This window comes from Echiichthys vipera (genome assembly GCF_963691815.1).
Source record: "Echiichthys vipera genome assembly, chromosome: 19".
In the NCBI taxonomy this organism is placed as follows: Eukaryota; Metazoa; Chordata; class Actinopteri; order Perciformes; family Trachinidae; genus Echiichthys; species Echiichthys vipera.
In genome coordinates this window covers 5,502,217-5,524,549 of record NC_139844.1, presented here as the reverse complement: position 1 = coordinate 5,524,549, position 22,333 = coordinate 5,502,217, and the positions used below count along the sequence as shown (strand labels likewise).

The 22,333-nt window shown below is 40.8% G+C and overlaps 1 protein-coding gene across 3 annotated transcripts in view; it reads left to right on the top strand.

Annotated features, from left to right (window-relative positions):
• adgrg6 (adhesion G protein-coupled receptor G6) overlaps positions 1 to 14,941 on the top strand; it is a 100,639-nt gene extending 85,698 nt beyond the window's left edge. For 2 of the 3 annotated variants that reach the window (XM_083933771.1, XM_083933769.1), the window contains one exon: positions 11,439 to 14,941. In XM_083933771.1, the coding sequence (XP_083789897.1) occupies positions 11,439 to 11,650 (212 nt within the window). In that variant the 3' untranslated portion in view covers positions 11,651 to 14,941. Of the gene's footprint in view, positions 1 to 121; positions 164 to 11,438 lie in introns of all 3 variants that reach the window. The other variant, XM_083933770.1, reaches the window with a different exon arrangement.
• The last annotated feature ends 7,392 nt before the right edge of the window (positions 14,942 to 22,333 follow it).

The following is a 22,333-nucleotide window of genomic DNA, read 5'->3' as shown; positions in this document are numbered from 1 at the left end:
GAAGTATGATGTGTTTATGCGGAGCGGGTGTTAGCTAGCATCTACCTGTCACAATGGAAGGTTCTGTAATATCGTCTCACATGTTGATGCTCTTGTATCTGCCTCTGTGTTTGGTGTGTAGAAAGCTCTTCCATCCAATAGCAAGAGTGGAGGACCGACGGAGGTAAAGCTGAAGCTGATTGGCTAATTGACTTTCTTGCTTCCAGCTTCATGTGATCTGCTTTGTGTTTCCCAAAACGTTCTGCAGGTTCAAATTCAGCATTTATTCTTTTTATTTTAATTTGACGAAGAACAAAAAACAATCAAAAAAAAACTAACTTGTTGCTGGCAGACATTTTGGGAAAGCGTGTGATGTGATTGGCTCGTCACTGTGATGTCATGCAAATTCACGCCATCTTGTTTCCATCCTGAGACGCTCTGAGTGGGAGGAGGTCCGTTTGCACCCATTGACACACGACTAAAAAAACTCCAGCTCCACCCACCCGGGGCGCCCTAAGCTGCAGAAACAAGCACACCATGAGCGAGTGCATCCAAGCTAACATCTGCCACGTTTGACTTTGATTTGCAGAGTAACAACAGGCTAACGCTGAGGATCAGTCAGCAACTGATGCAATAGTGTGCTTATTCAAATCGACTCCAAATGTTCATGTTTAAGTACAAACATGAAGTGAAACGCTGTGTTCAGGCTCCAAATATTACGTGTCATGTAATAAAAGCCCACATGAATCCAGAGATTCAACATCTGTCCTGTCACTCACAGGAGATAACCTGTGTTTGAATGAAACATGATGTGCCCTTAAGACGCTGCAAGTCAACATGGTAAAAGACTTTTAATTACAATAGTAATAATAATAATAATAAGAATTTTATAATAATAAACTTTATTTATACAGCACTTTTCAAAATGTGTTGGATGTTGGAACAGTGAATTAAAATCAGACAATTATCAAGTTAAAATGGAAATACAATACCAAAAATGAATACAAAAAGAAGGCAATAACATTAAAAAGATCAGACATGTTTTAAATTTAAATTACATGTTCGCATTCATTGAAAAACATTTCCTCACAAAGACAGAAGGAAAAAAAACAGAGCGAAGGTTCCCTTAAATGTTCCTCCCAGCTGCTGTCTGTCCATGAGACGGTCAAGGAATTTCTTTCATCACACGAAGGATGCCGTAAATCTCTCCAATTCAGTCTGTATGCGTGTATGTGTATATGCGTGTATGCGTGTATGCGTGTATGCGTGTATGCGTGTATGTGTGTATGCGTGCATGCGTGCGCGTGAGAGAGTTGACAGGAAGCATTCACATAACTTTTTTCTGCTTTTTTAATGTACTCTGAGTTTCCGCTGATTGATGTTGTTTTGACCGAAAAATATAAGTGGAGACTACAGGTAAATAGGAAAAATACTTACATAACTAACAGATATCCATTAAACTTCCCCAGTTAATTACTGATATTAAGCTGATTTTTTTAATATGAAAAGCTGTGTTTAAATATGTAAATTAAGGATTATCAAATGTTAAAACGTGTTGAATTGAAGAGAAATCTACAGACACAAACAGACAAAGTGAAGTAACATAAATGTTTTATTCATAGTCTGAAATAAAACATGTTAAAGTCCTAGTCGACAACATTTTTTTGATCATATTGCCTGAAGCTGACACTATGCTCCAATAGAACAACATAAATCAGCCAGTTTAAGAAAAAAAAACGCAGCTCTACACAGGTGCGCAGGGCTGTGTAAGAGCTGACTGTCAGGCTTAGTCCACACGTACACGGGTAATTTTGAAATTGAACTTTTATGGCCCCGGTTAAAAAAATGTCCCCTCCACATAAAAACGCAAAATCTGCCTTAAAGCAGTAGGTGGTGATAGGACTCCTAACAGGAAGGCCATTATAGCCAATCACAAGGCTGGAAAAATTCAGACCGTAAAAACAACAATGGCGAACCGAGGCTGGGCGGATTCCTTCATGTGGACTGACAGCAGAGTTGATTTACTTCTCACTGTCACTCATGAATTTAAAATCAGCAAAATTCAGGAAAATGTGGATTGGTAGGTCCTCCATAACAGCAACTCCGTCAGAGGGTCACGTCCAGAGTGCTCCACAAGTCTTCTCTGTTTTTCTGTCCACACGACTCCTGAAACTGGACTTTTCCAAAGTTCACCCTGGACTCTGGTTATAAAGGACACCAGTTTCAGGAGCCCACAACTGCGGTTACGTGTGTATGAAAGGCCAAACAGAGCAGAGAAATACACAGTTTCAAACATACACGCGTTCGTGTGGACGGCCCCTCAGTCACACTTCGTGCACACGCCACAGATCCCCCCTCGCTCATGTTTCAACATCACAGGCACAAGCCTCAAGCTAGGCATATGATAAATGATGTTAGCAGTTGCTATCTATGAGTAAGTTTGCCAGCCTACCTCCATGTAGCGTGTACTCCATGTCACTTATTAATGAGAGAAGACACAGGAGCGTTCACAGGAATCTGGTGCACACTCCATTGGAGGGAGTGATGGAGCTCTGTGTTAGTGGGGGAGGGGCGTGAGAGTTGTAAACATTTGAAATTTGACTGAGTAAACTTGATCTGCCAGACTTGCTGACTGCAGCTGTAAGGAAGAGAAATAGAACAAAATCTTTAAATGATTAATGCTGATTTTTCCTGGTGTGTCCTCTTAAATCTCTCTGGTCATGATGTCCGCTGCACGCTTCACTGCTGCCAAAGGGGTGAGAGGTAATGAGGCAGCAGAAGTTGTGGTTGGTTTTATGCCTCCCCGCCGGCAACAGTGAGGCACAATGTTTTTACGCTTGTCTGTCCCGTTCTTGTAATCATAATTGTTTAGAGGGAGAGACGTTTGATGCCGATCTTCAAACTTTTATTAAATTCCGTCAAAGTCTTCTCTTCATATTTTCTGGACGTCTGGACAGTTTGGATGGAAACTTGAATGGTCGGAGGCCAGGTGCGACCACAAAAGCGCAAATTCAGTTTTCATTTGTTTTCAAATGTTTTTTTATTCTGTTTTCTTTGGTCTGAGAGCAGAAGGCCTGCAGCGAACAGAAGCGATCTGATCTGCAGTCGGCTGGCCGTGCTGTCATGAGTCAAACAGGCAGCTGCCACAGTTTTCAGAATCCACCCAAATTATTTTCACACCTCTCAGCAGGGAGGTCTGGCGGTCTGCCCAGGGTATTACACTCAGCCGGCAATACTAGTTCGGTTTGGAGACGCCTCGCCACTTCTGTGTCCACAGCACATGGAGCAGCAGAGGTCTGCAGAGAAGTCACGTCTCTCTCTCCTTTCTTATCGTTGTTTTTTATCATTTATGGGCTGGGGGCTTTAATAGGTTTATCTGCAGAATAATCACGAGGATAAGGACACGACAACATGGATCAGATCCACATCCCACCGATATATTTCAAAGTTATTTTTGTTTTCCTCAAAGCAATTTCAGTCAAAAGCAACTGGACTTGGTTATTTGTCTAGGAAGACGTTTCACCTCTCATCCAAGAGGCTTTATCAGTTCATGTACACATCTGACCAGGCTGGGACTGGTCCAACTAACTGGTGTGAGATCCAGGTATTTAACCTCTCACAAGGACGATGATGTCACTGAAACCCTTTGTGCTCCAAATGCCCACGCCCGTCGTTAGAGTGGCAGTCGTTGGTGGGAAGTTGGTTTCCAACTTCGTTAGTGCTCTATTGAGTCTAAACGACCGTCGTTGGAGTCACAGGAGGACATTTGTGAACAGTTGTTCTTTGAGGTTAGATTGTTGGATCTCCTGGGAAGGGATGAAAGGGCAGCAATGTACTGTAAATTGGAGATAAGTGGTGTCTCAGACCTCCTCCTCTGTTTAGTGATGGTTTCTCTACTTTTACATAGATGGCTTCTTTTACTCCTCTTTCAAACCATCTGTCCTCTCTGTTCAGGATTTGGACATTGTTGTCATCAAAGGAGTGGGCTTTCTCCTTGAGATGGAAGTGGACAGCAGAGTCCAGGCCTGAGGAGTTAGCTCTCCTGTGTTAGGCCATGCGTTTTTGCAGTGGTTGTTTTGTTTCTCCAATGTAGAGATCTTTGCATTCCTCGTTGCATTGGACAGCATAAACCAGATTGCTTTTGTGGGTGTGTGGTGTTCTGTCCTTGGGATGTACTAGTCGCTGTCTGAGTGTGTTACTGTGTTTGTAATACATAGGGATGCAGTGTTTGTTGAAGATCCTCTTGAGTTTCTCTGATACCCCAGCCACATACGGAATGACTATGTTTTTTGTTTTACATTATAAAGAACAAAACCATAAAGGTTTGTGTGAATATGCAACAGAAAATATCATTATCATACACCGATATAATCCACACAGTAAATCACCCAAAAAAAAAACAGCTGAAGCCCGACGCTACTTTATACGACCCGTGAGACATCCCAGAATATCAGCGATATGACAGAGAAGTAAACAAAACAAAACTAGAACAAATATTGCACTAAATTAAAGTGATTACCTTACATTTCAAAGCTTTGCGTAGGTCTTTTGGTTTTTGATTAATAATGGTTTAATATTCACATGGTGGCCGTAGAAAGAGCTCATCAAGAGTTTGAAGCTGATATATAAATATATCAGGGCTGTCAGTGGATTCAAATATTGCGATTAATCGCATGTTGTCCACAGTTAACGTCCAGTTAATCGCATATTTTTTAATCTGTTTTAAATGTACTTAATGGGGATATTTCTGAAGTTTTTAATGCTCCTATTAACATGGGACTGGACAAATATGCTGCTTTATGCAAATGTATGTTTATTATTATTGCAACAATCCAAAACAATGACAAACACAGTCCAGAATATTCTCCAATGTAACCTCAAAGGTGCTGCATGCTCACAAAATATGAGGCTGAAAGGGCAGATTAACCTGACTGTAACATTAGATATTGGGATATTCATTTGTTTAGCAGGTATTTGTTTTTTTATTTTGGTATTTGGATATATTCAGGGTTATTTTTACACATTACTTAAAAAAATAATGTCTTTAATTAAAGAGAAACACACGTGTTGCAGCACAGTGTTTTCATTCCAGCTCAGTGAGTCTTAATTGTGTTTTCAGTAACGTCTCTTTCCTCTTTCCCTCTGCTCACGCTCGGCTGCAGTGTTCAGCCCAGAGCTGTTGTTTTAAGGAAATTTAATGAGGAGGAACCCCGAGGAGGCTTGTTTCTCCTTGCCTTCCACAATGTTACTGCTACACCGCTTCCTGATTTCCCAAACTCCGCTGGGGCCGAGGGTCATAATCACAAAACATCCATTAGTGGCGTTAAGAGGAATTTGATTTAACGCGTTATTATCGCTTTAACTTCAACAGCCCTAATATATCAAACTTATTTTCACCTAAAATCTCCCTGAGGCCCTTCTGGTTCTCACCCGCCGTTGTATTATATCTGCAGTACTGAACACAGGGTTCTGTCTCAGCGTCAGACTCCCATGCTATAATTTCCAGATGTTTGAGGTCAGAAAATCCCTCCACCAGAGGTTGACTTGTTCGACTATAACTCCCTCCTCAGCTTCCTCCTCTGTCCTTAAGTGGACCCTGGAGTGTACATGGGATCTTTATTTCAGACGGGATACAGGAACAAAAACACGCCAGTGTGACATCATAGGACATTTCAGGAGTCGAACCTGCCGGACGGGATCGTGTGTGTGGAGCCAGGGGATCATCCCTGCTGTCATTACGCTAGGAGCGAATATCCAGGGGTGCAGGAGAGTCGTGACTGTGGCCCGCGCCAGCAGACCTGTTGACCCTGGGGCTCCATGGAGCGCTGAGAGGTCTGAAATCCTGGCTGCGTGTTGAGCGACACGACGCGTCAACTTCATTCCTCATTTGTCTGATTAAGCACCAAAATAACAAAAAGCAGTGATCAAGCTCCTTTTTCCGTAACAAAGTAAGCTTTGGCTGAACAGCCAGGTAAATAATATCACACTTAACTTTGTGATGGTACCAGAGGGCCCGCACACGGATCGCATGTGCTTTATTTGGCTTGTATGTTTAGCTTGATTACTTTGGCTCAGTTTCCATTAGAAAGTCCCAAGGTGTTATCCTCAGGAGGATGCTGGTGTTGATCCAAATCAAATCCAAAAAACTACATCAGAATTACATCACTATAACTCAGCTATCAAATGACACAGATCATCCCCAAAACTTCCAATACCTGGTCAGAGATACAGAACACTTCACATAGACTCATCATCCGTAATTAAGTATATATTACTGGAGAAATGACGTCTGACGCAAACTTAATTGTCGCCTTTTGTCGTCTAAACTTAACCGTCACATTTTGTCGTCTTAACTTAACCGTCGCCTTTTGTCGTCTTAACCATGGCCTTTGTCATCTAAACTATCACCTTTTGTCCTCTAAAATTAACCGTCACCTTTTGTCATCTAAACTTAACCGTAAACTTTTGTTGTCTCAACTTAACCATCAACTTTTTCCGTCTAAACTTAAACGTCGCCTTTTGTCGTCTAAACTTAACAGTCACCTGTTGTAACCTCAACTTAACTGTCGCCTTTTGTCGTCTCAACTTAACCATCAACTTTTTCCATCTAAACTTAACCGTCGCCTTTTGTCGTCTAAACTTAACTGTCGCATTTTGTCGTCTAAACTTAACCGTTGCCTTTTGTCGTCTTAACCATTGCCTTTGTCATCTAAACTATCACCTTTTGTCCTCTAAAATTAACCGTCACCTTTTGTCATCTAAACTTAACCGTAAACTTTTGTTGTCTCAACTTAACCATCAACTTTTTCCGTCTAAACTTAAACGTCGCCTTTTGTCGTCTAAACTTAACAGTCACCTGTTGTAACCTCAACTTAACTGTCGCCTTTTGTCGTCTCAACTTAACCATCAACTTTTTCCATCTAAACTTAACCGTCGCCTTTTGTCGTCTAAACTTAACTGTCGCATTTTGTCGTCTAAACTTAACCGTTGCCTTTTGTCGTCTTAACCATTGCCTTTGTCATCTAAACTATCACCTTTTGTCCTCTAAAATTAACCGTCACCTTTTGTCATCTAAACTTTCACCTTTTGTCGTCTCAACTAAACCGTCGCTTTTTGTCCTCTAAACTTAACTGTCAGCTTATTTTGTCTAAACTTAACCTTCGCCGTTTTTCGTCTAAACTTAACCGTCAACTTTTGTTGTCTCAACTTTACCGTCAACTTTTTCCGTCTAAACTTAAACGTCGCCTTTTGTCATCTCAACTTAACCATCAACTTTTCTGTCTAAACTTGACCGTCTCCTTTTGTCGTCTAAACTTAACTGTCGCCCTTTGTCGTCTAAACTTAACCGTCACCTTTTGTCGTCTCAACTTAACCATCATCTTTTGTCGTCTAAACTTAACTGTCGACTTATTTTGTCTAAACTTAGCCTTCGCCTTTTGTCGTCTAAACTTAACCGTAAACTTTTGTTGTCTCAACTTAACCATCAACTTTTTCCGTCTAAACTTAAACGTCGCCTTTTGTCGTCTAAACTTAACAGTCACCTGTTGTAACCTCAACTTAACTGTCGCCTTTTGTCGTCTCAACTTAACCATCAACTTTTTCCATCTAAACTTAACCGTCGCCTTTTGTCGTCTAAACTTAACTGTCGCATTTTGTCGTCTAAACTTAACCGTCGCCTTTTGTCGTCTTAACCATTGCCTTTGTCATCTAAACTATCACCTTTTGTCCTCTACAATTTACTGTCGCCTTTTATCGTCTAAACTTTAACCGTTGCCTTTTGTCGTCTAAACTTAACTGTCAGCTTATTTTGTCTAAACTTAACCTTCGCCTTTTGTCGTCTAAACTTAACCGTCAACTTTTGTTGTCTCAACTTTACCGTCAACTTTTTTCCGTCTAAACTTAAGCGTCGCCTTTTGTCATCTAAACTTAACAGTAGCCTGTTGTCACCTCAACTTAACTGTCGCCTTTTGTCGTCTCAACTTAACCATCAACTTTTCCGTCTAAACTTGACCGTCACCTTTTGTCGTCTCAACTTAACCGTCGCCTTTTGTCGTCTAAACTTAACTGTCAGCTTATTTTGTCTAAACTTAGCCTTCACCTTTTGTCGTCTAAACTTAACCGTCAACTTTTGTTGTCTCAACTTAACCGTCAACTTTTTCCGTCTAAACTTAAACGTCGCCTTTTGTCGTCTAAACTTAACAGTCGCCTGTTGTCACATCAACTTAACTGTCGCCTTTTGTCGTCTCAACTTAACCATCAACTTTTTCAATCTAAACTTAACCGTCGCCTTTTGTCGTCTAAACTTAAGCGTCACCTTTTGTCGTCTAAACTTAACCGTTCCCTTTTGTCGTCTAAACTTAACTGTCACCTTTTGCCGTTTAAACTTAACCTTCGCCTTTTGTCACCTAAACTTAACAGTCGCCTGTTGTCACCTCAACTTAACTGTCGCCTTTTGTCGTCTCAACTTAACCATCAACTTTTTCCATCTAAACTTAACCATCGCCTTTTGTCGTCTTAACTTAACTGTCGCCCTTTGTCGTCTAATCTTAACCGTCACCTTTTGTCGTCTAAAGTTAACCGTCGCCTTTTGTCCTCTAAACTTAACTGTCACCTTTTGTCGTTTAAACTTAACCTTCGCCTTTTGTCACCTAAACTTAACAGTTGCCTTTTGTCACCTCAACTTAACCGTCGCCTTTTGTTGTCTAAACTTGATCGTCGCCTTTTGTCATATAAACTTAACTGTCAAGTTAAGACAACAAAAGGTGGCGCCATCTAACCCAGTGTGGTGCCATGCCTGTATGAAAGAAATAAAGAAAAGAGAGGGAGGGAAAGTGAATGAAGAAAGAAGAGAAAGGACAGCAGGTGGAGGGAAAAGGTAGATTATGACAAACAGGCAGCAAAAAAAAAACAGTTCTGTGGTCGCTTGGTTGTCATGTGATGCTCCAAAAGCAGTTTGACGTGCCTCGAAACTCTTTTTGTGCGTCACATTAAAAACAATAGGTGTACTTCAAGACACACGCTTCGGATGCTTTTAATGCGTTTGGGCCTTCAACATTAAACTGTACAGCAGCTTCTTCTCTTTAAGCAAAAAAAAACAGAGTAATGGTGATGGTGGTAGATTTATATTTTCTTTGCTCTGTTCGAAAGATTGGCAGTTCATAGGGCAGGTAGCCTCTAATATCAGTGCGAATGGATGAAGTGTAAAAAGCCCTTTGAGTAGTAAGAAGATTAGAAGGGCACTATATAAGTCCATTCACCATTTACCTGGGCTGTGCACTTATTTGATTGGCCCGTGCAGCGCGTTGATCGATACGCAATTATCCGTCAACCTTTGTGATGGCAAACCGCACTTTGGATGTTGGAGCTTCTGCTTTGCGGCTGTAGCTAATGTAATAAAGTGGGTTGATCCGTAATGGTAAAATATTATTAACTGTGGGCAAAAAGAGGCAACCAAATGAACACATGCATGAGCCCCATTGTGGCAGTGCAGTGGCCCCATTGAAATGAACAAGGCTTTTATTTCAAAAGCACAATGTAGTTTTTTTTAAGGTTGATTAAGGTTAAGGTTTCCTTATTTATTTCTACACCATGTTGTGTGCTTCATTATATAAATATATGCTTTACAGTCTGTGTTGAATGTGATGTTATACAATACTTTGTTTTCATTTGTTTGCTGCCAGTAATGCCAGATGGCTTTATTCAAATGGAACGCAGAATACCCTTAAGACAAAGCAGTCCAATCATACTTATTGTTACAGAATCCGTGTCTAAAAAGATGTCCTGATATTTTCATTGGCATCTGACCATGAATCTGTGTACCTCTCATCCTATTAATTGTGAATAACCCATGTTTGCATATGCTTTCCATCATGGTCTCTGAAGCTAGACCAACACATACATCCAACTAAACTAAACCCACGGGAGCTTCTCAAGGTCCAAATACCAATGCAGCAGAATAATATCAAAACAATATTTCTAAGTTGTCTTTTCGAAATCCGGTATGCGCACATTTTAAGAAGTGATCTCTGAGTCAAGTGGAAAATATAATCAAAATATGTGTTCATGAATGAGGCTGCTGTTGTTGGGCCTCGACGAGCTTCGCGTCACGGCTTCACCGGTTCATTTTTTACCATCTCAGGGGTCATATTGGGGTCTAGCGGAAGGGGTGGGACCTGCCACTCTATAAACTGTATAAAAGAGGAGTGAGCAAGTCCTCTGGAGGCTATGCCCCCAACGTTTCAGAGAAGAGAATACTGCTTGGTTTTAATAATCTTAAAACTAAAAAAAAGGAATCCTTTATAAAAGGATTTCTATTCTAATTCTAAACTAAACTAAGACATTTACATTCAAACCTTATATTTTTACACTTTTGTCATTGCTCTACAGACTGTTTTGGGGAAAAGGAGCTCTAAATTATTGTCTCAACATTAAAACTCCAAGACACGTGGTCTTTATCCACAGATGGAGCTGGATCGCTCGCCGTCATGAGACATAAGTGCAAGATTTTGGGTCACATAATCACAGCTAGCTTTCTTAACTATGTAAGAGAGATTTAAACTTGAACGGTTTTGGAGGTTTTCATCAGTGACTCATTTGGAAGACAGTTACGTTTAGTCAGAGGCCATCATAGATCTTCCACATTGGACTGTTTCGATTTCAAAGGGTGGTGGAAGTTATTCTTGCACATCTCTACCCATGAACATACTTTATATTATGAATTTAGAATCGTATATTAAGTCTTGGACATTTTGACCTCACATTCCTCTCCTTGCTTTCTCTCTTGGAAGTTTCATTTAACTTTGCTGTTTAGATGTAACTCGTGTTTTTGCTGTGAAATAATTATGAATTACTCTCCTATGTGTTAAAGTGTAAGTCGCTTTAAAATGGAACCCATTGTCTTTTTCGGCATGAAAATCCATTAAATAAGCCATGGAGACTGTTTTTTGGTTGATCGACCATGTATAGAGAATGCCCGGAGAGACGCTAACAGCCCCAAAGGGCTAACACTGATTAGCTTGGGGCGCTGAACGCACCCAAATCAGCATTTTTTAACCACTAATATTGCTGAAAATAACACCAAACCTCTGCAGTAGCATGAGAGTGTTTTACAAGTCTGGGCCTTACCAGTAGGTCCATGTTGACAGGTCATCCATACAAGTGGAAATGGAAATGCATAATTACTTTGCTGTTTGTGATGATGTCTATCAAGTGTTTACACAGAAATGAAAGGAGTTGTCCAGTTGGCTTATTTGATGTATTCCCATGCCGAAAATACCATGGGGTCCATTTTCACCAGACTTACACTTTTGTATATAAAACCTGTCCAAAAACATACCATCTAAATTAAAGCTGGACAGCCTGAAAGGCTCTCATCCTTCTGTCTTGACAATATAATGATGATCGCATGATAAAGGAATAATCCCTATGTGTGTCTTTTTCTTCTTGCTCACTGGATGCAGATAAATGTTACTCCAACCAGACCAGCCCCAAGTGCGTCTCCTCCTGCTCCTCCTCCTCAGAGGTGGAGCCCAACTCCTCTTCCTCCTCGTCCTCCATCCTCCCCGTCAGTCAGATGATCGACAAGGTGAAAGGTTACTGCTCCACACGCTCCGACAACTTCTACAAGAACATCATCATGTCTGATAGCTTTGCTCACAGCACCAGGTTCTAGAGCTGTCCATACTGGAACTGCAGATCTTCTGGAACTGCCCAGTTGTAGAAATGATTGTGACATCATCCAGAGGAGACTTCTGTTAAAGGTTCCCATATGGAGCACAAAGCTTGAACCTGCCTTGCTGTTCCGGAATTGCCCTCAATGTTATTTAAGACTTTGCTTTTGCTCTAGAACCAACACCCAACACTCTAGACCCTTTTGTGTTCTTGAAATTCTCTTAATATTCAATCCTTGACTTTGTGTCCTGGAAAGGCTTCAATCCTTCTGTAATCTTTCCCAGCCTTGGCCAGGACGGTTTTTTAGAATGGGCAACTACAGACGTCCCTCCAATATCCTAGAACCTTCCAGTCTTCTTAGGGCGCACTCACACTTGGCCCAGATGATCCGTGTTTTAGCGTGATTGCCCCCTCCCTCTTCCCCCACAGCCCAGGCCTTCTTGTACTCACATTACTTGAAATGATCCGAGCCTTGACTCAAATGCCTCTTGCTTATAAACGTCATCAACCCTCTGAGTTATATTGTGTTTTTGAATTTTTTCCATCTGACCAAATTCACAGTAAACACTCCACCTCCGCAACAGACCACCGCAAACCCTTCTACAGCATCTTTTTAAATACTGTCAATAGACGGGACTCTCTCAACCTAGTAAGCGTGCCATGCCTGGGCTTGGAACAGTTGTTCTCACTCTGTTCGAACGAACTAGACTTTAGTCGTGATTTGTGCTTGAGCACGGTATGAATTGACAGTGTGAGTGTGCCCTTAAACTCCCACACAAACATGCTAGAACCCTCCAGGCCCATCGCAGCTGTAGAAACCTGTTCTAGAACATTGAGTTTTCACCACGTACTTCCCATTATCCTCTTAAGCCCCTGGAGCTTTGAATCAGAATCCCTGTTAGGCTTCTAATTGAATATGTTTAATTGTGTTTAAACATGCCCATTGTTGGCAAACAAAGGAGGTTTTAAAATGTGTTTTAAATGTAATTTTAATTTGACTGATTAGCAAAAATTCACCATTTGTTTCTGTTTCTAGTCATCAGATCCATAAAGAGCTGGTTGGTTTGTGTGACAGATTAGTCATTTTAAACCAGAGCCTCTGCTTTGTATGAAAATGCCTGCTAATCAACCAAAATCTGCCTTTTCATGGAAAATGTTCAACAGGCAGCCTGTGAACGTCCTCCAACAACCTGCTAAAAACCCAGAGACAAAGTTTAGATAATCATGGACAAAGTTAAGCATTTTGGTATTCAATCCTCGGGTCTCCTGGATACTTCAGGGTTTCTGAGAGCTACGGGGTGGTCCTAGAACGTTGATGCGATTCTACTATATCATATCATATGACAGAATCTGCTGACCTGGCTGCCAGATCATGAAACTAAGAGGAAATTAAAGGGAGCAGAGAGGGGAGTAAGGTAGATTAGACGAAAGAAAATAGGCTGTTATGATTTGATGTTTTTTTAATACTGTGATGTTTGTTTGAACTGTCCATTTGTGCATGTGTGTGTGGAGCCATATCCCATGTAAATATTGATGATCTATCTATTCTATGTGCCTTATTTTATAGTGTTATAATGTGTCCAGATGGTTGCTTTTGTTCATGCCTTGGCAGGGTCCTGGAAGGGTCATCAGGACTGTACATACAAGCACAAACATTCTCCAGCTCCCCACGTTGTGTGGGCACTCAGGCAGCCTTTTCACTTGAGAAACAAGTCATGGCGACAGAACGAGCACAAATCACGGGGTGGGTGGAATAGAACGGAAAAGAACACAAGAGAATAGTTTGTGTTGTACCTGAAAACTACAGTTGATTAAGATGCTTTTGGTGTGGCTGAGATTTTTCTGAACATATTTAAATCCTACTGTACCACGAACAACAAAGCTGAAACACCCAACTATATTGACACATGATTGGAATTTATATTGGAAATATCTCAGCTTTAAAATGTCACTTGTTCGTTTTCAAATGATTGGTTTTATTTATCCTCTTCATTTTTCTTCCATAAAGTTTGACATTCTCAATGTGAAAGACTGGACAGTCAAACTGTGAGTCTGTGGTTGGTGGTCGGAGGATAAATAAGAAGAACCAAGTTAATGCCAGCTGGCCGCTGAAGCTCGGTTACCTCGGCAAGTCAGCCAAAGTTTTACAATCAGACAAGCTGTCATTTATTGCCACAGAATGCATGATTTTGCAATTTATAATAGCTTTGTTTTTACGATAAAGCAAGAAGCCAGAAGAAATGCCCTCAATGTGCAGCAGCCAGGACGATCTTATCCTATAGGTGGTCAGTTCAGCCAAATGACAAAACACACCTCATGTGGTCACCACCTAAACACAATGGAGGTGAACTCAACGCCAGCACATCTTTCCACTAACAGTGTCCTGACTGATAATCTACAGAAAATAGTTCCCATTGGAATCTGTTGACAGTGAGCTTTGTGGATTATCCTGAGAAATCATAATATTGGTACTGGAAGTTAATCATGTTTTCATAATCATTTTTCTGTCAGCAGTGGAGGAGTGGTGGAAGTTTATAAAGCGTTGGATACCTTAATCTCACCAACAACAAGCAATGGAAAAAACTGTTTTAATTTTTTGATTTTGGTGGACTGAACCTTTAATGAAACAATGTGGAATAATTAGAAGCAATGGGCCCAACAATTCTTTAACAAAAAAATCCACAAAATCATCCACATTTCTTTATGAAATGTTAAACAAGATTCAGTCAAAGTAAAAATATCAGTATGTCTCCATTATCACATCAGTCCAAAAATGTTGCAGCAGCTACATTTGGTTTGTAAAAAGTCATGAAATTCAACACTTCCTGCTCATCCTTGGACTTCAAACCACCCTTGCAACACGCCTTGAAGCATAATTACACTTATTGTCCTAATTTGTAAAGGAAATCTTTCCCATAAATTCAAAGCCAGAAAGGAAGGTGTGCCTCTTTAGAAACTAATGCCATTCCTCTATGGACTTCTTCTCCAATTGAAACTGTCAAATCCAAACTTGAATTGGTGTGTATTTCCTCACATCATTAGCAGCGAAATGTAGCACATTCAGTCATCGGCAAAGAGGTTTAGGAAATGTTGCTGTCCCATTGCGGCTGCAGTTTGGCAGCTGTCTTTGAGTTGTCTGCAGTGGGACTTTCTGTTCACTTGAGTTTGTTTTGTTGACTGGATGTACCGCTGTGGCCATTTTAGGGTTCTGTCTCACTTCATTTGGATTAAAAAAGTGGTTTGTGAAAATCATTTGACCTTTGCACTGCCTCATTAAAATTTTTTTAATGTAGCTTCAGTTGGTTTATGGGATATTTGTCCAGCACTAAGGAGAACTGTTGGGAGTAAGACGTTAGTTTGATACATTTCCAAATTATATCTTAAAAAAATTCCTGTCAAGATTTGGTACCAAGTATAGGGAACGTATGTCATTTTAAGTATTTAGTTTGTTGATTTCCAGAGGAACTTCCTCGACAAAAGAGCTTAATTGAAACCCAACCAAAAATATTTAAATGATTCATTTATTTCTGTAGAATGTTCAGCTGACAAAACACAGACAATTCCCCAATACAAACGACAGAGAAACTGGGATTGCAATTAATTCTCTGAATATCAAGTACAGCTCCTTTAGGGTAACTTGACCTTGTTTATTCATATAATTGAAATGAATTATAGGCATCAATGGCACACAAAATTGTCTCAATTTTCCCTATAAGTAGTACACTTATGACAAAGTTCTTGCACAACAGAAAGTCTTGTCTACCAAAAACTTTAGACTGTGAAAAAGAATTCTTGCACACTTCTGGTCAAACCTCAATGTGAGAATGATTTAGTTTTCTTGTGACCAATTTACACAGTTCTGCCTGGAAAGAACTATAAGGGCATTATTAGGGAACTTATGGACTCCTGAAATAATGGGCAACAAACTACCTAATTAATGCTGTGACATTATTTTAGTAAGACAATCAACATAAGACTTTTTTTTACATCAAAGGACCAAAAACCACACCACTGCACTTTGTGTATCAAGATGTGTTAATGTCTAACTGTAAAACAACTGATATGGCGTCAATATTTTAAAAATAAATTAAAAAATGTACATTTCTGTGCAATAATAAATGTTGGTTTGGGTAATGGACCCTGCCGCACTTTAACCATCTGCAAGATTGTTGATGGAGTTTTTGTAACACTTACCTCTCTGTGGCCATAAAAGAGAATTCATTAATCATTTGTTTCAGTTTAGATCATGTTATAGTGGTGTTATGGTTTCTTTTATTTCAAAAAGTGAAAGATGATGCATATGATGTTTGTATCAAAACAAACTGTAAAAATTATTTTCCTTCATTTCGTGTCAAATGCCCACAGCTGAGTGTCCTCTTCTCTTTCTTTGTCTTTTTATAAGCTTCTAAACAAACATAATTTTTAATTAATTTTCTTGATGAACAGTTTCTCAGCTTCTGTATCATTGATTAAAACCTCTGTTTTACCAGACAATCATCTGTGCTGAGATTGTCTCTGGATCTTTGGACTCATGAACTGTTGGCGAATCAGACTTCCTTTGTCCTAAGTGCCAACATTGTTCATAAACAAAGCGTGATTGTGCAGTGAAGAATTCATCTCAATGTCGAGCATGCTGGCCCACATTTGTCGTTTCTCTGCCCAGAGTGGTGGAAGATGTGCATCCCTGAGAAACAAACCTCCGGAGACCGTGAGATGATGCATCTTTGGCAGCTCCAGGGGTGCAGCTCAATTATTCTGTCAGTCGCTGTCCTGGGTTCAGACCGAGGGCGGGAAGCAACCCAAAAACTCTCCGCCAAAACAGCCAAAGACTACTAAATATACAGCCCCAAATAAAGGCCAATAAAATCCACTACATTAAAATGACTTATTGGATAATTCAGTTTAATGTTACACATGCTGACTTCCATTTATGTTGTTGGCACTCGTTAAATGGTTCATTTCAATCATTACAGATGTTTTACTCAGAGAATACATCAGCACACAGGCGGCAGACTTTAGATGAAACTAAGTACAAGGGAACACAAACATGAACTTGTTTATTTCAACTTGAAAATGTTCTTGAGACCAAATCTGACCTCCTGTTGAAGCCACTGTGATTCCCACTAAAAAAAAAAAGTGGTCTGGTTTTCATGAAGCTTGGTGAAAGGGTGTAGCATGGACTGAGGGAGAACCGTTACATTTTGAGGTGGATACACAAATTATTTTTCACTTTTGTTAATATTGTGAGACATCTGTGCATGCTGCTTTCATGTGGTGTCTTTCCCAATGACCCAATGGATTTCTTAGATCATTGTCATCTTACTACTGGGGTCCCTCAAGGTTCAGTCCCGGGGCCTCTCCTCTTCTCTCTGTACACCAACTCCTCTGATTCTGTTATTCTCTCACATGGCTTGTCCTATCACAGCTATGCTAAAGACACCCAACTTGCCCTCTCTTTTTCTCACTCTGACACACTCGCAGCAGAACGGATCTCTGCCTGTCTGGCTCACATTTCTCAATAGATGTCCGCACTCCACCTCAAACTCAACCTAGACAATACAGATTTGTTTTTCCTTCCTGGAAAAGGCTGTCCCACCTTACTAGCACTCTCCCACCTTACTATCACCCTTGACAACTATGTGGTAGCCCCCACCTAGACTGCAAGGAACCTAGGTGTGACACTTGGCGACCAACTCTCCCTTACCGCCAACATTGCTGCAACAACCCCATCATGCAGATACATGTTGCAAAACATCAGGAGGATACATCCTCTTCTCACCAAGAAGGTAGCACAGGTTCTGGTCCAGGCTCTTGTGATCTCACACTTTGACGACTGTAACTCCCTCCTGGCTGGTCTGCTGCCTGTGCCATCTGACCTCTGCAGCTCATCTAGAATGCAACGACTCGACTGTTCTTCAACCTACCTAAATTCTCTCACACTACACCGCTCCTCCGCTCCCTTCACTGGCTTCCTGTAGCTGCTCGCATCCGTTTCAACATACTAGCACTTGCTTATCGTGCAACTAACGGATCAGGCCCAGCGCACATCCAGGACATGATTAAACTTTACACCCAGCCCGCCCTCTCCACTCTGCATCTGCCAATCAGCTTGCCGCTCCCTCACTGAGAGAAACACAGAGTCACTCGACTAAGTCACAACTGTCCTCTCAAATGGTTGAACGAGCTCCCAATCGACAACATTCAGAAGGCAGTAAATCAACTCATCTTCCGCCGCGGGCTAAAAACGCATTTATTTCGCCTGCACCTTGGCTAAGAAGATGAGAAGATGGGGGGGGGGGGGGGCACTTATATGTAGCATTCTATGGATCAGCTTATTTGAAGCTACCACACTTACTTAATAACTTTATCTTATAGTTTGTACCCGAATTGTTGAATGCAATTATTGAAAGTCGCTTTGGACAAAAGCATCAGCTAAATGAAATGTAATGTAATGTAATCATATAGTCCATGTGATTCTAATTCGAAAACCCAAGGTTCTCAGAGGGTTAAAGGGGAAATAAGTTATTTTTCAACCTGAACTCTGTTTCAAAAACATGTCCAGTATTGAGTGGACTAGTTGCTGTGAACCAGCTAGTCCTGCACACCAATATCCGTCCATTAAAGAGTTATCTTTATCTTATCTCAGTGGCTGACTGGATGATGGAAAGATGGAGAAGTTTCCTTTCTCCTGCCAGGCTTTGTTGTGTAGCTACTGTTGTAGGTCAGCACAGTCAATTTAGCTAATAGCATTAGCAAGTGTGTCCACTCTTGGAGCAGCATGTTTGTGTAGTAAAATGGTCTTTGGTAGGATGTCTTGTCCTCTTTGTCTTGCAGTATTGTCCCGGTCAAACTACAGACCCGATGGTCTAAAGGTCAATTGTATCCGGGTTTATTAGTATCCAGTTGTAGCTCAACGCCTGTCTGCATCCAAAGGGAATGTTAGTCTGTTAAAGCTGCGTGAAGTGGAGCTCCACATGTTGTTGGAACCATTCATAAATGATTGGGATTCAAAATGGTTCAGACACACAAAGATAAGCTTCACAACACTCCCCCCCTCTGAAGTTCCACCCTGCTGTCTTCAGGCAACACCCCGCGATATTTCACAACGAGATTTCACAATGAGACTTCTCCATCTTTCCATAATCTAGGACGGATTTTGTCATGTGCAGCTTCAGCTGGTTCACAGCAGCCAGACTGCAGCTCCACTCAACACTGGCACATTTAAATAAAGTAGTGTACACAGAAATATATGAGGAAATAGAGTCCAGGTTGAAAATAACTTAATTGTCCACCTTAAATAATAATCTTATAAGGCCTTTAGTTTATTAAAGGGTCCTTAATCTGAATTATTAGTTTTAACTTTAGCGCCCTTCTAGTTCTTTATTTCTTCCAACAGTTCAAACCTGTTTAACTTCACAGTGACAGCGATGCTGAGAGCCAGACAGCTGCACAAAGATAACGCAACAGAAAAACAAATTAACTCAACAACATGGTATTCATAAAACTTGTTGAATTGTCTTCTAACTCCCAGGAACTCTCTGAAACTTCACTTCAGTTCAAAGTAACTCTAAACGATCTCTAGAGGATGAACTTTGTTGTTACCTTTTGTTGTCGAAACCTAACCGTCACCTTTTGTTCGTCTAAACTTAACCGTCACCTTTTGCTGACTAAATTTAACAGTTGCCTTTTGTCGTCTAAACTTAATAGTCCCCTTTTCTCGTCTATACTTAACCGTTACCTTTTTTCGTCTAAACTAAACATCACCTTTTGTCGTCTTAACGTAACTAGGTGACGTGGAAAGTCATATTTTGTAAGATATCATACAATACAAACCCATTAATGAGAATACATAAAACAGGTCTATACATCGCAGCAGCTGAGGCTCATGGGTATTGTGGTTTTCTTTTGTAGTCATCCAGCCAACTGTGTTTCTATCGAACATTCATGACTTGCGCCGTACCGGAAAGAAAAATATACTGACTCTGGAAAAAAATGCTCTTTCAGCATGACAACACACATTTATTGATCTAAATAACAACGTTCACATATGTACTGTTTAGAATGCATTTGGCCGAATTATGAGTCGCTAACGTTGAATCTAACCACAGGGCTGCCATCTTGCCATTCTGTTGACAAAAAGCAGCTAACTTATTGGTGTAGCACGATCACGTCTCGAACCATGCCACCACCAGCGGCCAAAATATTATTACGCTCTGAAGAAACTAGTTCTGCATAAAACATAAACGCGTTAATAATCAACTGGAATTTCAGTGACAAACTTTTTTTTTTTTGGTAGCTTAGCATTACTCGTTCTTTTTTATGAACTGAAGATTGTGTAGATAGACTGCAGGGAGGAAATCCTTTTCTAAAAGACTTTTTGTGGATCACCTTGCGGCCTAAGAAGGATATTCAAATCATGATTCAAATATATCTATTTGATAAGATAAGGAAGGGAGGACAAGAGGAAAATGTAAAAATAAATAATGCAGAGAAAAAATAATGATATGTTTAAGGGTAAAGACCGCAGCAATGATGAAACAGAAAACTTACCAGGTAAAGTTAGCAGAACAATACCCATGGAAGATAATTCTGAGCAAGTTCAGAGCCAGGATCATCAGAAACAAATACAGCAGGTGATAATGATGATGCTAGCCCTACCGCTTACCCCTCAATATGGAAAATCAGAATCAGAACTTAGAAATACTTTAATAATTCCCAGGGAGAAATTTGAAAAAAAAGAACAATATGAGCCGTTCAGGGGAAAAAAATAATGGTTGTATGCTAAAACTGGAAAGCTTGGCTGTACCCCATGCCGAGAAGTGAAAGATCTCGGTCTGGTGCCACCAGTGAGGAGGCTGCATATGAGTACACTGCAAGAGTATTTAGGAAAACTTATTATGTGGCCAAAGAAAGAAAACCTTTCTCAAACTTCGAGAGCCTAATTGACCTGCAGCAAGCCAGCTCTACTGATCTAGGCTGTGTTTTACACAGTAAGACTGTCTGTGTTGATATAATTGATATTGTGTCTTCAGAAATGAGAACTGCATTTCTGAAAAAGATAATAGAAAATAGATGCAAGATCAAAATATTAGCAGATGAGTCAACCAGTACTGGACACAAATCAACACTAATTGTTTTTTTGCAGACCAGTGTTGATCGAGACATGGACCCCATTCCCTTACTTTGGATCTGATTGAGCTGGATAGTCTATTTGCTGCCCATATCAAAGAGCAGCTAATGACTTGCCTGTTCAAGAATGGCTGAGTTACTGCAGGAAGTCTTCATTGGGTTTTGCAGTGATGCGGCCAATGTACTGTTAGGTGTGAAGTCAGGTGTGGGGAAGCTGCTGAAGTAAGCAAGGCAGAGGAAGTTATGGAATTGAGGGAGAAAAGTTAGGTGTTGGCAAATCCCCCATCATTGACCATGCTAAATTCATTCAGACAGTAGCAGAGAGAAAGACAGACTCTTCATCACCACAGCAAACAGGGCAGAGGCCAGTGTCAAAGCCACTACAAAAAGGGTCTATCATAGCCTCATCTTTAAAATAGAGGTTCTTAATCCCGAAAAATGGGACCATGGTATTGGTATGGTGAAGAAGAGGTACAGGACCTGTGTATACCTTGGGTTCATTGAATTCAATTCAAGTGGAGGAAGAGTCATTCCCAAAAGGTTGAGGAAATTGCTCATTGCTGTGGACATACGGTCTGCAAGTAATGCAGACTGTGAGAGGGGGTTCAGCACTATGAACAGCATTATAACAGAGTATGGAAACCAACTGACACCAAGAAACGCAGCAAACCTCCTCTACAGCAACACAGTGGGACCACCTTCCTTATGTAAAGACAGACAGATGAGGACAGCTACTTCAAGCTTCTATGGAATTTTTACCTAAACCACCATACCAACATACCACATGGCACGATGGTGTGGAGTTTGCATGTTCTCCCCGTGTCTGCAAGGGTTTTCTCTGGGTTCTCCTGCTTCGTGTGTTAGGTTAATTGATGACTCTAAATTGCCTGTAGGTGTGAATGTGTCTGTCTCTGTTTGTCTCTATGTGCCCTGTGATAGACTGGCGTCTTGTCTAGGGTGTACCCCACCTCCCGCCCGATGTCAGCTGGGATCGGATCCAGCCCCACGCGACCCCGATAGGGACAAGCGGTTGCAGATGATGGATTATGGATCGATGGACCTAAAAACTTTCACTTTTCTGTCCTGTTCCACTGTTCTGTGTCCAATGTCAAAAATGAAAAGTAAAAATAAAACAGTTGATAAATGACTGAGTCCTGTTTGTCAAAGCAGCCCATCCATCATGATTTGCTCTTCTGGTTCAGGCTGTCAGCGTCAGACAGCCAAGCTCTCATTACATCAGACTGGGGTTTGGCGACAATGCATCTCTGAAATTCTCTCCTCAATCATCCCCACGATACCAATAACAAAAGCCACTTACATGGCTCACTTGACTTGACCTGACTTCACACTTCATACACACTCCACCTTTGTTTGACTCCAGTTGTGGAGTATCCATGGAGAATCACAATGTCAGTGTATACAGGCGGACTCACCTCATAGATGGAGACTTGGTTCAAAGGTGCAGTAATACACCACAGGCCTTATGCATGGCAGCTTTATTTAATCAATTATATTTATGTATTAGATTATTATACTGTATTTTTGATTTATTTGT